Source organism: Stegostoma tigrinum, chromosome 30 (genome assembly GCF_030684315.1).
Source record: "Stegostoma tigrinum isolate sSteTig4 chromosome 30, sSteTig4.hap1, whole genome shotgun sequence".
NCBI lineage: Eukaryota > Metazoa > Chordata > Chondrichthyes > Orectolobiformes > Stegostomatidae > Stegostoma > Stegostoma tigrinum.
In genome coordinates this window covers 13,887,200-13,901,374 of record NC_081383.1, presented here as the reverse complement: position 1 = coordinate 13,901,374, position 14,175 = coordinate 13,887,200, and the positions used below count along the sequence as shown (strand labels likewise).

General features: G+C 41.7%; 1 protein-coding gene across 7 annotated transcripts in view; it reads left to right on the top strand.

The window, feature by feature from the left end:
- Positions 1–14,175, top strand: part of LOC125465713 (interleukin-6 receptor subunit beta-like) — an 88,100-nt gene that overhangs the window by 8,901 nt on the left and 65,024 nt on the right. For 2 of the 7 annotated variants that reach the window (XM_059638565.1, XM_059638566.1), the window contains exons 2-3: positions 4,129–4,194; positions 5,081–5,450. The exons of 1 other annotated variant lie outside the window; for it this stretch is intronic. In XM_059638565.1, coding sequence (XP_059494548.1) covers positions 5,413–5,450 — 38 coding nt within the window. In that variant the 5' untranslated portion in view covers positions 4,129–4,194; positions 5,081–5,412. The remainder of the gene's footprint in view (positions 1–4,128; positions 4,195–5,080; positions 5,451–14,175) is intronic. 4 more of the 7 variants (XM_059638564.1, XM_059638563.1, XM_059638568.1 and 1 more) reach the window with 3 other exon arrangements.

The following is a 14,175-nucleotide window of genomic DNA, read 5'->3' as shown; positions in this document are numbered from 1 at the left end:
ATGCCAGACCCATTTCATATCGTCTTTTTGCTCTTCTGATTTCCCTACACTTTTTATAGTCATCTAGGGATTCACTTGAGCCCAATAGTTTAAACCCAATGTATGCCTTCCTTTTCCTGACCAGACCCTCAGTATCCCTCATCAGCCAGGGATCCCTAAATCTGCCAGCTTTTCCCTTCCCTGTAACAGGGACATACTGTCCCTGGACCCTTGATACCACACTTTTAAAATCCTCCCATTCGGCAGTCATTCTTTTGCTTTCAAACAGACTCCCCAATTGATCTCTGCTAGATTCTACCTAATGGCCTCAGAGAGGCTCTCTGATGAAGGGTCTAGGCCCGAAATGTCAGCTTTTGTGCTCCTGAGATGCTGCTTGACCTGCTGTGTTCATCCAGCTCCACACTTTGTTATCTTAACAACCCTTACTTGTTTACTAGTACTTCTATCACTTATAGCTTCTGCATCCTGGAACATTCAGCTGCCAGTGCTGCTCTTGTCTCAGCCATGTTTCTGTTATGGCTGTAATATACCAGTCCCCAGAGCCAATCCATGCTCTGAGCTCAGAGCTTACTAGTCAGACTACATGCTTTGAAATAAATGCATTTTAAACCAGAAATCTTTTACCTCCCTTTACTGTGCCCCTGCCTATCCTGAATAGTAAACTTGCTCTTGATGGCTAATGTATTTTCCCCTGACTTTTCAATGGCCCCTCTCTTATTCAGAGACCCACCCCCTGCCAAACTTGTTTAAACCCTCCTGGGTAACACAAGCAAATCTCCCCGCAAGGATATTGGATCCCCTCTGATTCAAGTGCAATCCGTCCCTCTTGTACAGGTCACCTCTACCCCAGAAGAGATCCCAATGATCCAAGAACTGAAAACATTGCCCCATACACCTTCTCCTCAGCCATGCATTCATCTGGCCTAACTTTCAATTTCTATCCTCACTGGTATGTGGCACTGGGAGTAACTCAGAAATCACCACTCTTTAGGTCCTGCTTTTTAACCTCTTACCTAGCTCCCTATACTCATTTCGCAAGACCCCATTGCTTTGTCTACCGATGTTATTTGTACTGATTTGCACAATGACTTCTGGCTGTTCACCACCCCCCCCCTGCCAGAATGTTGTGCAACTGCTCAGAGACATTCTTGATCCTGGCACCTAGGAGGCAACACACCATTCTGGTGTCTCTTCTGTGGCCACAGAATCTTGACACCAGGTTCTCTTTGACCTGCTGTACAGTCCTGATGAATATGGAAATGTCTCCCAGAATTCTGCTGTGATGACTTTCAGCCACCTTCTGATTCGTTGAAACTGTTAGCATTTCACTCTGTTTTTACTAACTTTGCTTTGTACACTGTTCTGCAGAAGGTGGCTAATATTTTGCTGTTGCAAGTTTGATTGTATGATATGGAAATTGTCCAAATAGTTAAAATATGTAGTGGATCTACAAATTACAAGGATCGATATCCAGCAGAAAGGAGAATGTGGTCTATGAAATTGCATCACTTGTGGTGAGCAAAATCACATAAGCTCAGTTTTAATGCTGTTTCAATAGATTGGAGATGTTTATGTATGAACATAGAAAGAAAAAATACGAAGGTGTTTTGATCACATGCATATTACTGCAGGAAGCATCGCCAACCAGCCATTGCTGAAGATCAGGAAATTGTGGGTGCACCGTCTATAATTTTGCATTAGCTGATCTGTGAAGTACAGATGGTCAAGGTTCCCCACTCATGTGCACAAAATTAGCTGTAAGAAGGGATGATTAGCAAACTTTATTCAAATTCAGCAACAAGATTATACTTCCATTTATTTCCATTGACAATAGTGTCCACAATCCCTCCATAGTCTTCCACAGTCTCTTACCTTCCATAATCCCTTCCACGTCTCTGTACACATTTGTAATTACTCTCATATCCCTGTTTTTGGAGTGGATAGAGTGACAGAGTCATAGAATCATAAAGCATGGAAACAGACTCTTTGGTCCAAAAAGCCCACACCGACCATGTTCCCGAACTAACCTAGTACCACCTGCCTGTGTTTGGCCCATAGCCCTCTAAATCTTGCCTATTCATCTACTTATTCAAATGTCTTTTAAATGTTGCAACTGCACTTACATGCACCACTTCCTCTGGCAGTTCATTCCACACACAAACCACTCTGTGTAAAAATATTGCCCTTCATGTCCTTTTTAAAACGTTCTCCTCTCACCTTAAAAATATGTCCCCTAGTTTTGAACTTCCCCCACCCTAGGGAAAAAGACCTTTGCTTTTCACCTTATCTATGCCTGTCATGATTTTATAAACCTCTATAAGGTCACTCCTCAACCTCGTATGCTCCAGTGAAAAAATCCCAGCTTATCCAGCCCATTTTTATGACTCAAACCCTCCATTCTCAGCAACATCCTGGTTAATCTAACTCTAATCCTCTCCAATTTAATTATAGCCTTGACACCACTGTGTCCACGAATGAGTTAGAGCCTCTTTAGCATAGAGGTTTCTGCAAACTCAAAGAATACCACAACAGTGCATCTGAATTGAACATCAAAATACAGTGAATGGTGGATAGTTACATAATACAAATTGATTACTTGATTAGTCAATCCCAGTTATTTGCAATAGAATTGATAGGGGATTTACCAAATGACTTCTTTTCTGGTCAGTAGCTGTAGTGTCACTATATGCAGATCTTATTGCTTATCTCGGCTAGTTATGTTTCCATATCCTACTGAATCATTGTTTCAGGTCTAAAGAACACTGAATCAACTAAGCAGAAACACAGACTGAACAATGGATGGGTCTTAATTTAAATAAATTTACACCAATGCAAAGTAGATCAGGTCATTGTGCATCAGACAGTTTAATGCTGTATTTGTTAACAATAGATTTTATTAAGTATTGTTACCAGTTTACAGTTAATGTGCAGTTTTTAAAAAAAGCAATTAAGTACATGGATGCACCTTAAGGGTATCTTTTATTTGTCAAAATAAATATTTCTAGTCTTGTTTTGGTAAGTGGATGGAGTATTAGATACATTTATGAATGTTTTTCCCAGACAAGATTTCAACGAAAAGTGGTCTGAGTTGTGTGGATTGATAAGAAGAAGCTGGTAGGTCATCTTTGTAATGAAGAAGATATTGGGATGTATTTTGGCATAATATAGACTGACTGTAATCCCATGTTTCCATATCTATATTGTCAGGAATAAATTTTAATAAGCCCAACACTTTGGTAATTATTAAGCAGTAAGTATACAGTATATATACAGTATATTCACAGTTAACATCTGAGGTTACAAAAAAGTATCTGAACATCAGATTAGCTCAACTTTCAATTTTGTCTCTCTTAACTCTGTTTGAAAAGTCTCAATTCTTATGTCTTCCTCAGTGCATTCTTTCACAATCTTGATGCACTTTATGAATTCTTCAGTTTTTATAAAAGTATTCCAGGCTCTTTAAATATCATCACCCAGAATTTGGTTTGATGTCAGTGGTCCCATGGCAGCCCATCATTTCACAAAGCACCATATGTTCTATTCGAACTTGTGTAGGTAACATTGTTTGTATGCATTGGGTAAAAGTGATGGATGCAAACATCTGTAGCTTGACCTAGGAAGCAGGCTGTGTCTGAGCAGAGTCTGTAAGGTCTGTAAAGAAGGTTAAGAGACGACTTAATAGAGACATACAGGATGATCAGAGGATTAGATAGGGTGAACAGTGAGAGCCTTTTTCCTCAGATGGTGATGGCTAGCACGAGGAGACATAGCTTTAAATTGAGGGGAGATAGATATAGGACAGAAGTCAGAGGTAGGTTCTTTAATCAGAGAGTAGTAAGGGCATGGTATGCCCTGCCTGCAACAGTAGTAGACTCACCAACTTTAAAGGCATTTAAAGGGTCATTTGATAAGCATATTGATGATAATGGAATAGTGTAGGTTAGATGGGCTTCAGATTGGTTTCACAGGTCGGCGCAACATCGAGGGCCAAAGTGCCTGCACTGTGCTGTACTGTTCTATGTTCTATATTCTAGTTCTGCAGGCTTTCAACTTTTGGACCTTAAGGAATGCAAATACTCATTAAAAGTTTGGTTCTTTTACTGACTTCTGACTTTAATGTTTCACAAGGATGTGGATTTGGAAGCTCAGCTCGGCCTCATATGGCACTCAGAAACGTCAGGATTGGAATCTTTGGTGAGTGACAAAGCTTTTGGCATCAGACATCCTAGTACTTCATGGGAAAGGATTACAGCTAGTCCACAAGTGGATTTTAGATGGCAGCTTGACAACACGGAGATAGTGAAGGGTTCGAGAGAGTTGAGTGCCATCAACGTGCATATAAAAACTGACCCCATATCTTTGTATATGTTTTTGAATAGCTAACATGTAGATGAGGAAGGAGGGTAGAGGTAGGTAGTCTGTCTTTGTATTCTTATCATTGCCTTTATATAGGTTTAAAACGGGAGCCTTAGACTCACTTTTCTCTTCCAGAACAATAGCAAAATTCAATCATCTTATGATCGCTGCTACTTGGCGCACCTTTAGTATCAGGTCATGAATTAATCCTGTATCATTACACATCAGATGATCTGGTAGAGCCCTTTCTCTGCTAGTTCTAGATGTGCTTGTCAGAGAAACTGTCCTGAAAACATCCTATGAGTTCAGCATCCAGGTTACCTTTGCCAATCTGATTCTTTTTTTTTGAAGTCATGGTTATTTCATCTGTAAACCTTGTCTTACTGTTAGGAGAACTATAATCTACTCTCAGAAGTGACTTTTTACCTTTACTATTTCTTATCTATAGTGAAACTGAAACATTTTGTTAGAACTAAGTCCATTTCTTTCCAATGTACTAATGTCATCCTTGAGTAAGCTCCACCTTTTTCTTGCTTACTCTCTGTCTGAATTGTTGTATACTCTTGAATATTCAGGTACCAGCCTTTACTTGTAAGTTGTGCAATGACTATCAAGTTGAACATACTTCTATTTAAGCTGGCAATCCATCTGTTTTGTTATAAATGTTGTATGAATTCAGATAGAGTATTTATTTCTGTGTTGTTACTATTTTTGCAACCTCTAGCCTTGTCTGCTAGCCAGAAGCTGAACAGGACCAGCATTAAATGCCACAGCTACAAGAGCTGGTCAGGGGATTGACATTCTGCGGACCAAGTCAGGAGTGTAACGAAATACTCTCCACTTGCCTGGATTGGTGCAGTTCAGAGAACACTCAAGAGGCTTGACATAGACCTGGACAAAGCAGAATGCTTGATTGGCATCACTTCCGCTATCTTCAACATCCACTGTATTCACCACCAACACATAATGGCAGCAGTGTGCACCATCCACAAGATGCATTGCAGTAACTCACCAAGGCTCCTCCAGAGGAACCTTCCAAACTGTGACTTCTAACACATGGAAGGACAAGGTCAACAAATAAATGATAACACCATGTAAAAGTTCCCTTCCATGTCATACCATTCTGATTTGGAGCTTTCTGTCTTTCCTTCATTATTGTTAGGTTCAAATCTTGTAACTCCAATCAATAGTATTTTGGTTATCCTTCCATCACAAGGACTACAGCAATCCAAAAGGACAGTTCACCACCTCATTCTCCAGGGCAGTTAGAGATGGACAGTAAATACCAGCTTAGCCAGTAATGTCCTCATCCCATGATTGGTTTAAAAAAACTCAAATTTACATATTCTGCCCTTTCCTGTCATGTTTTGATTATCATCATTCTCATACCTATCCTCTTCTCTTGCCTTGTCCTCTCAGTGTAATTAATCACATTTCTCTCATTTGATGCCTTGCCCCTAAAATGCAGCTCAAAGTTGTTTCTACAGCTTTAGTTGTACAACTCACCAGAAGATATAGCTCAGGGAGAACATATAGCTCAGAGGATGCTTGTCCCAATGGTACAGTTCCTAATTTGCCAATACTGCTGCCAGTGACATATTACTCTTAATCCATTTCTCCCACAACATTCTTCAAGTCACAGATTTTACTCTTTAATCTTCCCTACTCTATGCCAGTTTGCTTGAGGCTCAGGTACTAATGCAGAGACTATTATTACCTTTGCAATTCTGACTTTTAATTTAGTGACTGGCTGCTCATACTCCCTAGACAGAATCCCTCTCCTAGTCCTCCATGTCATTTCAGGTTCCTGAGCAGTTTATGTCTGTGTCCGAAATGCTGCCACCAGGTTAGCAACACAGCCTTGTAGATTCTCTCTTTTGTCTTGAAAGAACTGTGCTATATCCTTACTCCCCACACATCCCTATTAAACCCTCAAGCTTAAATGGCTGCCTGTACCACATTGCCGTGGCCTGTTTGTTCATTCAGTCTGTCGCCCCTGCTTTCATCCGTTCAAGCTTTAAAAACTATAAACCTGTTCAACGATTGCAAAGGTTGAAGATCCACTTCTTCTCTTCGATCCTCAGGCCTGCCTGATACATAATCACATTCTTTTGTCCCTGACCATTGACCATGTCCAGTGATCCAAGTGTAATTGCCTCCTATAATAACTATATTCCCTCTCCCTGACACATTGTAGTGTTTGCACCTTGAATCTCCAACTCAGACTCTGAACCAAAGTTCTTCAATCCCAAAATACTGCAGACATATTTGCCTGGGCCCATACTGGCACCCACGAGCCTCCACATCCAGCAGCTACAATGCATTACCTGCCTTGTTATCTTTGTTGCACTTTAATTAATTATTTCACTAATCAAATTTTAATTGATGTTTCTCATTCTCATTAGTGCTTATGTTCATACTATTTCAAAAATCTTCTACTTTGGATCCCATTGCTCTCTTTTGCGGCTTTCTCTCCCAAAGTCATAAGGAACACGTTAATGTCTCAGGTCATTGACCTACATTTGAGCTGACAAATCTGAGGGATTTTCAGCAAGGAAACGGTTGGGGAAAAGTTGGAGGGAGGGTGTTAACCAAAACATAAGGGTGTAATTAGATTAGAAAGATAACAGATTTTAAGTGACATTTGGAAAACCAGGGGGCAGGGTGCAGGAAAAGGCCAATAGGGAATCTCTTGGACAGAATGAAGGTGGGGATGTGAATGGGAATGCTGGTTATGATCTGAAATTTCTGAGCTCATTGTTGAGTCCAAGGATTGAATAATATAGTTATCCCCAGATCACCTTAAGATCTATTTAAAATTCTTGCTAAGTGAACCTGTCTTTAAGGTGAACTGAAATATATCTCTTTGTTACAGTGTATGGATCCGTGTTGATTGAAATTTTAGTGAAAATATACATTAGCAGTCAGAATGGGGAAATCTTAAACTGAAATTTCAAAACAGTAAGCGAAAAAAACTCCACAGAGGCTGATATCCCATCACCAAGTCACCCTTCATTTACACGTGGAGAGCCCTTGACACTGATCCAGCTCCTTCAGAGCTGGCTGTCAGAGTGAACAGGATGTTTGACACTCCTGTTCTTATCTTGTCAGCCAGGGCTCCCTGATTAGATTAACAGGCCCAATCAGGGAATCCATTCTATTAGGTCCACCTGGCTCACCTCATTACATAGAACATAGAACATTACAGCACAGTACAGACCCTTCGGCCCTCGATGTTGTTCCGACCTGTCATACCGATCTGAAGCCCATCTAACCTACACTATTCCAGGTACGTCCATATGCTTATCCAATGACGACTTAAATGTACCTAAAGTTGGCGAATCTACCACCGTTGCAGGCAAAGCGTTCCATTCCCTTACTACCCTCTGAGTAAAGAAACCACCTCTGACATCTGTCCTATGTCTTTCACCCTTCAATTTAAAGCTATGCCCCCTCGTGCTCGCAGTCACCATCCTAGGAAAAAGGCTCTCCCTATCCACCCTATCTAACCCTCTGATTATTTTATATGTTTCAATTAAGTCACCTCTCAACCTTCTTCTCTCTAATGAAAACAGCCTCAAGTCCCTCAGCCTTTCCTCGTAAGGCCTTCCCTCCATACCAGGCAACATCCTAGTAAATCTCCTCTGTACCCTTTCCAAAGCTTCCACATCCTTCTTATAATGTGGTGACCAGAACTGTACGCAATACTCCAAGTGCGGCCACACCAGAGTTTTGTACAGCTGCAGCACAACCCCTTGGTTCCAGAACTCGATCCTTCTATTAATAAAAGCTAAAACACTGTATGCCTTCTTAACAGCCCTGTCAACCTGGGTGGCAACTTTCAAGGATCTGTGTACATGAACAACGGGATCTCGCTGCTCATCTACACTACTAAGAATCTTACCATTAGCCCAGTACTTTGCCTTCCGGTTACTCCTACCAAAGTGCATCACCTCACACTTGTCTGCATTAAACTCCATTTGCCACCTCTCAGCCCAGCTCTGCAGCTTATCTATGTCTCTCTGCGACCTACAGCATCCTTCGTCACTATCCACAACTCCACCAACCTTAGTGTCGTCTGCAAATTTACTAACCCATCCTTCTACGCCCTCATCCAGGTCATTTATAAAAATACAAACAGCAGTGGACCCAACACCAAGCCTTGTGGTACCCCAATCTCCTCCCTGGCTTCCCAGAGGATCCTAGGATAAATCCCATCCGGCCCAGCGGACTTATCTATCTTCACCCTCTGTAGGAGTTCTATACCTCTTCCTTGTGAACCTCAATCCCACCTAGTCTTGTAGCCTGTATCTCAGTATTCTCCTTGACAACATTGTCGTTTTCTAGAGTGAATACTGTCGAAAAATATTCATTTAGTGTTTCTCCTATCTCCTCTGACTCCACACACAACTTACCACTACTATCCTTGATTGGCCCTAATCTTATTTTCGTCATTCTTTTATTCCTTCAATACCTATAGAAAGCCTTAGGGTTTACCCTGATCCTATCCACCAACAACTTCTCATATCTCCTCCTGGCTCTTCTGAGCTCTCTCTTTAGGTCTTTCCTGGCTACCTCGTAGCCCTCAAGCGCCCTAACTGAGCCTTCACATCTCATCCTAACATAAGCCTTCTTCTTCCTCTTGACCAGAGATTCCAATTCCTTCGTAAACCACGGCTCCCGCGCTCTACAGCTTCCTCCCTGCCTGGCAGGTACATACTTATCTAGGACACACAGGAGCTTTTCCTTGAATAAGCTCCACACTTCTAATATGCCCATCCCTTGCAGTTTCCTTCCCCATCCTGTGCTCCCTAAATCTTGCCTAATCTCATCGTAATTGTCTTCCCCCCAGCTGTAGCTCTTGCCCAGTGGTATACACCAATCCCTTTCCATCACTAAAGTAAACATAACAGAATTGTGATCGCTATCACCAAAGTGCTCACTTACTTCCAAATCTAACACCTGGCCGGGCTCATTACCCAGTACCAAATCTAATGTGGCTTTGTCCCTTGTTGGCCTATCTACATACTGTGTCAGGAAGCCCTCCTGCACACACTGGACAAAAACTGACCCATCTATAGTACGCGAACTATAGTGTTCCCAGTAAATATTTGGAAAATTGAAGGCACTACTTCCTCTCTGAGTCAGAAGACATGGGCCGTTTTTTATTTATAGTTTCACCTGGGGCTTTTTAGCACTGGGTCAGGTTCCTCCAACAGTGCTTCTGATATGGACAGCGTGTAATGCACAGCAGCTCACCTAAAGTGCCCAGAGTGTCTCAGAAGAAATTCATTCTCTTCTTCAGGTGGCAAAGACATCGGGGTGGTGACATCTACTGTGTCCATCTCAGATTCCGAGGTATCTTCAATGCTTGACAGGGATGGAGGACCCATAGGTTCTGGAACAGTCAGAATGGCTATCATGTTTTGCTCCTGAGTTTACAGCTTTTATATGGTCCACATACTTGTTCAGGACCATCGCACCTATTATATGCCATTGGACCTGACCTTACATTGACCATGCTTCTTACCCATGCTGCAGGACCATTGCTGTGGTTCCTACACCAAGCTTTGACCCCTGAAGGAAACTGTCTCTTGTTTAGCAGAGTCTTGTGTCTGGCATTGGCATTCCTGATGTCATTTCATCCTCCACCCCGAGAAGGTTAGATTTAACCTGGTGCTGAGTCTTCTCCCCATTAGTAACTCCTCTGGAGCTATCCCTGTTGTTTCATGAGGGGTGGTCCTACAATCAAATAGGAACTAGGACAGTTTGGTATCTAATGGAGAGTGGGTTGTTTCTTTAAGCCTGGCTTCAAAGTTTTGGTTTGCTCTTTCTGCCAGACCTTTGGAGGATGGATAGTAGAGGGCTATCTTTATATGTTGAATACCAAATGAATTTAGGAAATACTCATTATCTGTGGCCAGTATTTCCAGGGTTCCAGATATTGCAAAAGATGAATGCAGCTTTTCTCTCATCCCTGTGTTTGACGAATGTACTCTATACACGTCCAGCTACTTTGAGTGGGTGTCCGCAATGACTAAGAACATTCAGCCAATGAAACGACCTGCATTGTCAACATTTAACTGTGTCCAGGGTTTACCCAGCCATTTCCTGAGCTATGGGTAGCACTGCTTTGACCTCTATAAGTAGACCTAGAGATGGTTTGTGATCTGTTATTACAAATTTATGTCCATAAAGGAATTTGTATAACTTCCTGACTTCAAATATGTCCGCCAAACCTTCCTTCTCTATCTAGGTGTATTTATGCTCTGTAATAGCCAAAGTCCTGGATGCATATGCTATTGGATGATCCTCCTTATTGGGCCACCTCTAAGATAATACTATCCCAATGCTGTATAGGGAGACATCTTATATCAATACTCGACTTCACTTGGGATCATAGTGTGCCAACAACGTTGAGGATGGCAGATGTTTCTTCACTTCCCTGAAAGTTATGGCTTGGCCAAGGCTGACCCTTTTGTAGGTGTTGATGCAAAAGTGACAGGATGGAGGCCTTGTTATGAATGAGCTTTCTGTAATAATTCACCAGTCCAAGATTAGACTTAAGCTCTGGTACAGACATGGGAGCCAGGACGCATTTGATTGCCCCCACCTTATCTTTCAATGTGTGTAACCCAGTCTTGTTAACTCCGTAGCCCAAGTAAGGGAGGCGAAGGCCTAGTGGTATTATCACTGGCCAGTTAATGATGATGCGAAAATGTTAATGTTCTGGGGACCTGGGTTTGAATCCTGCCATGGCAGATGGTGGAACTTGAATTCAATAAAATATCTAGAATTGAGAATCTAGTGATGACCATGAATCCATTGTTGATTGTCATGAAAAACCCATCTGGCTCATTAATGGCCTTTAGGGAAGGAAACTGCCATCCTTACCTGGCCTGGCATACATGTGACTCCAGACCCACAGCAATGTGGCTGGCGCATAACTGCTGTCTGGGCAACTAGGGATGGGCAATAAATGTTGGCCTAGCCAGCGATGTCCTCACCCTGTGAAAGAAAAAGGAAAAAAAATGTAGGTCACTTGGGGTGCCGGGAACACACATTTTTCTCTTTTAAGGCAAACGCCCACCTAGGAGAAACATCTAAGAACTATGTCCAAGCTCTTTAAGTGCTCCTTATTGGTCTTCTCTGTTATTAGCATGTCATCTAGATAAATGCAACCTGGTCTCGACCTTGTAAAATGTTCTCCGTTATTCACTGAAAAATTGCATAGGTTGAGCATATGCCAAATGGTAGTTTTGTATATTGGTACAAACCCTTATGGGTATTAATTTATGAATACTTCTGGGAATCCTCATCTAACTGCAGTTCAAGGACACATGGCTCACGTCCAGTTTTAGGTAGGACTGGCCCCCTGCCGGCTTTGCGTATAAATCCTCTATGTGAGGGATTGGGCCTTTATCCAGGTGCAAAAACCAGTTCAGCGTTTGTTTAAAATCCCCACAAAGGCATACCCACCCTGTTGGGCTTCATATTCAGTACGACTGTTGCTGCCCATTCTGCATATGGTGGGGTTTGATGATTCCTTTGCTCTCCAGCTTTCCGTTTTCTGCCTGTATTTTTGCATGTAAGGCAAATAGCACTGGGTAGGCCTTGCAGAATCATGGAATTGCTTCCTGGTCAACATGCAAGGTGGTCTGGGGTCCTTTGGCCTTCCTGAAAAACATCCAGGTATTTAATTAGGACTTCACTCAGGCCATCATTTTCTAACTGAATAATATTGAGCCAATCTAGGTGATTATTTTCTCAACGAATTTCACCCCATTAAGCTTTTACTACAATCAGTGGTAACTGAACAAGCTGCTACTCATAAGGGACCAGAACTGAGGTTGTACATTTAATCTGTAAAGGTTCCCCAGTATAGGTCTATTTGGCTGATCTTGTTACCATCATTGCAGTAGGTGAGCCAAAAGGTAGGTAGTTTGATGGTGATTAATAAAATAATATAAGAGATGAAAAGGATAAAGGCTTTTATGAAATTTTGCATTGCCCCATTTAATCTTGATAGGTCTGTATACTTTGTAACTCTTGATAGTTTTTATTTAAATAACTTGTGGGATCTGATGGTTAAGTGTGGCCTTATTATTGTTTACCATGTGGTATAGTTTACAGTGTTGATGGGAGATTTCCAGGATTTTGGCTAAATAACAATGAAACAACATCAAAATAGTTCCAAGTGAGTTCTGATGAAAAACCCTCAACCTGAAAAGTGAACCCTGTTTCTCCCCAGAGATGCTGCTGATGCACTAAATTTCTCCAGATTGTTTTGTCTTACTTCGTATTTCTGGCTTTGTGGTTCCAACTCGGGATGGTGAGTGGCTTGGAGATGAATGTTCCTGTTGGTGAGGCTCTTATACATCTGTGGCTTTTCACATTCCAGGTTGGTGTGAGCTTGAAAAGTGCTGCAGAAGGAGGCTTGGCAAGTTGCCACACTGCATCTTGTAAAGGACACACTACTGCCAGTGGTCGAAGGGGTGAATTGCAGTCAGTCTTACCTTTGGAATGCAGCTCTTCTACCTATGTTTGGACCAAAATTGAATTGGCAACTTGAGCCATTAGCCTGGGCAGACGCAAACTGAGCATTACGTTGCTGATGGTTGAGTCTGGACTGAGATTGTGGGCTGTTGTGCAAAGCCACAGTGAGCCTGAGTCACCAAGCAGAAACTGTGCCCTCGTACTGTTCTAATTAATGACACAGTCTCAAAATAGAACAATCTCTTCAATTTATTATGATCTCAGTTGATGGTGCTACTGGACAAGTTAGATTTGCAAAATAAAATCCAGCTTGATAAATCCTTAACAACAGAGCAAAAGATTATTATGCAAATAACACAAAAAAAACCAAACTCAGCTGTATGCAACAGTTAGAACTAATTTTTTTAAAATCACAAAATTAAGGTTCAAGCTGTTTTGTGACACTGTTGGAGACTCAAGGCATGAGAAATAAAGCACGCAATTACTTTGCTGATGTTTGAGTGTGGACTGAGTGGATGGTAATTGGCCAGACTGCATTTGTCCCATTTTTGTTGACAAGATATAGCAAGGCAGTCTTTCACATTGAGGATAAATACCATTGTTGTACCTTTACTAGTGAAGCTTGGTAAGTGACTCAATTGGTTCAGAAGCACGAGTCATTAGTACTTCACAGAAGCTATTGTCAGGGTCTGTAACCTTTGCTTTATCCAATACATTTAACCTTTTCTGAGTATCACATGGCATGAATTGGCTGAAGTCTGGCATCTGTAATATTGCCAACGTCAGCAGGAGGCTGGGATGGACAATTCACTTGACACTTAAGGCATAATATGATTATAAATGCTTCTGTGTTGCATTTTGTACTGATATCCTGTGCTGCCTTCCTTGAGGATGGGAGTTTATGTAGGGCCTTTTTCTCCTGTTCATTGTTAAATTGTCCCCATCATTGACAAGTGGGTATGGTAGAGTTGCAGATCTTGGATCTGATTCATTGGTTGTGGGAACACTTAGCCCTGTCTGTCACAAGTTGCTTAAGCTGTAGGGCATGCGAGTCATCCAGTGTCATAGCTCCACCAGATTCTGAGAAACTGCCTACTCTTGTCTCATAGCTGCAGATAGGTGACTGAACTGAGGGGAGTTGAAATTGACAATCACCATGTAGGTGATGGCTGAACAAAGTTTGGTGCAGAATTCAGAGAAGTGAAACTTTGGAGTTTGCGGATGTCAATTCTTTTGACGTATATTGACTTTCGCCATTAAAATGTGACTGAAACCAAATTTGCATTAAAGAATTAAATATGCATGAATATTGTGGATATTTTT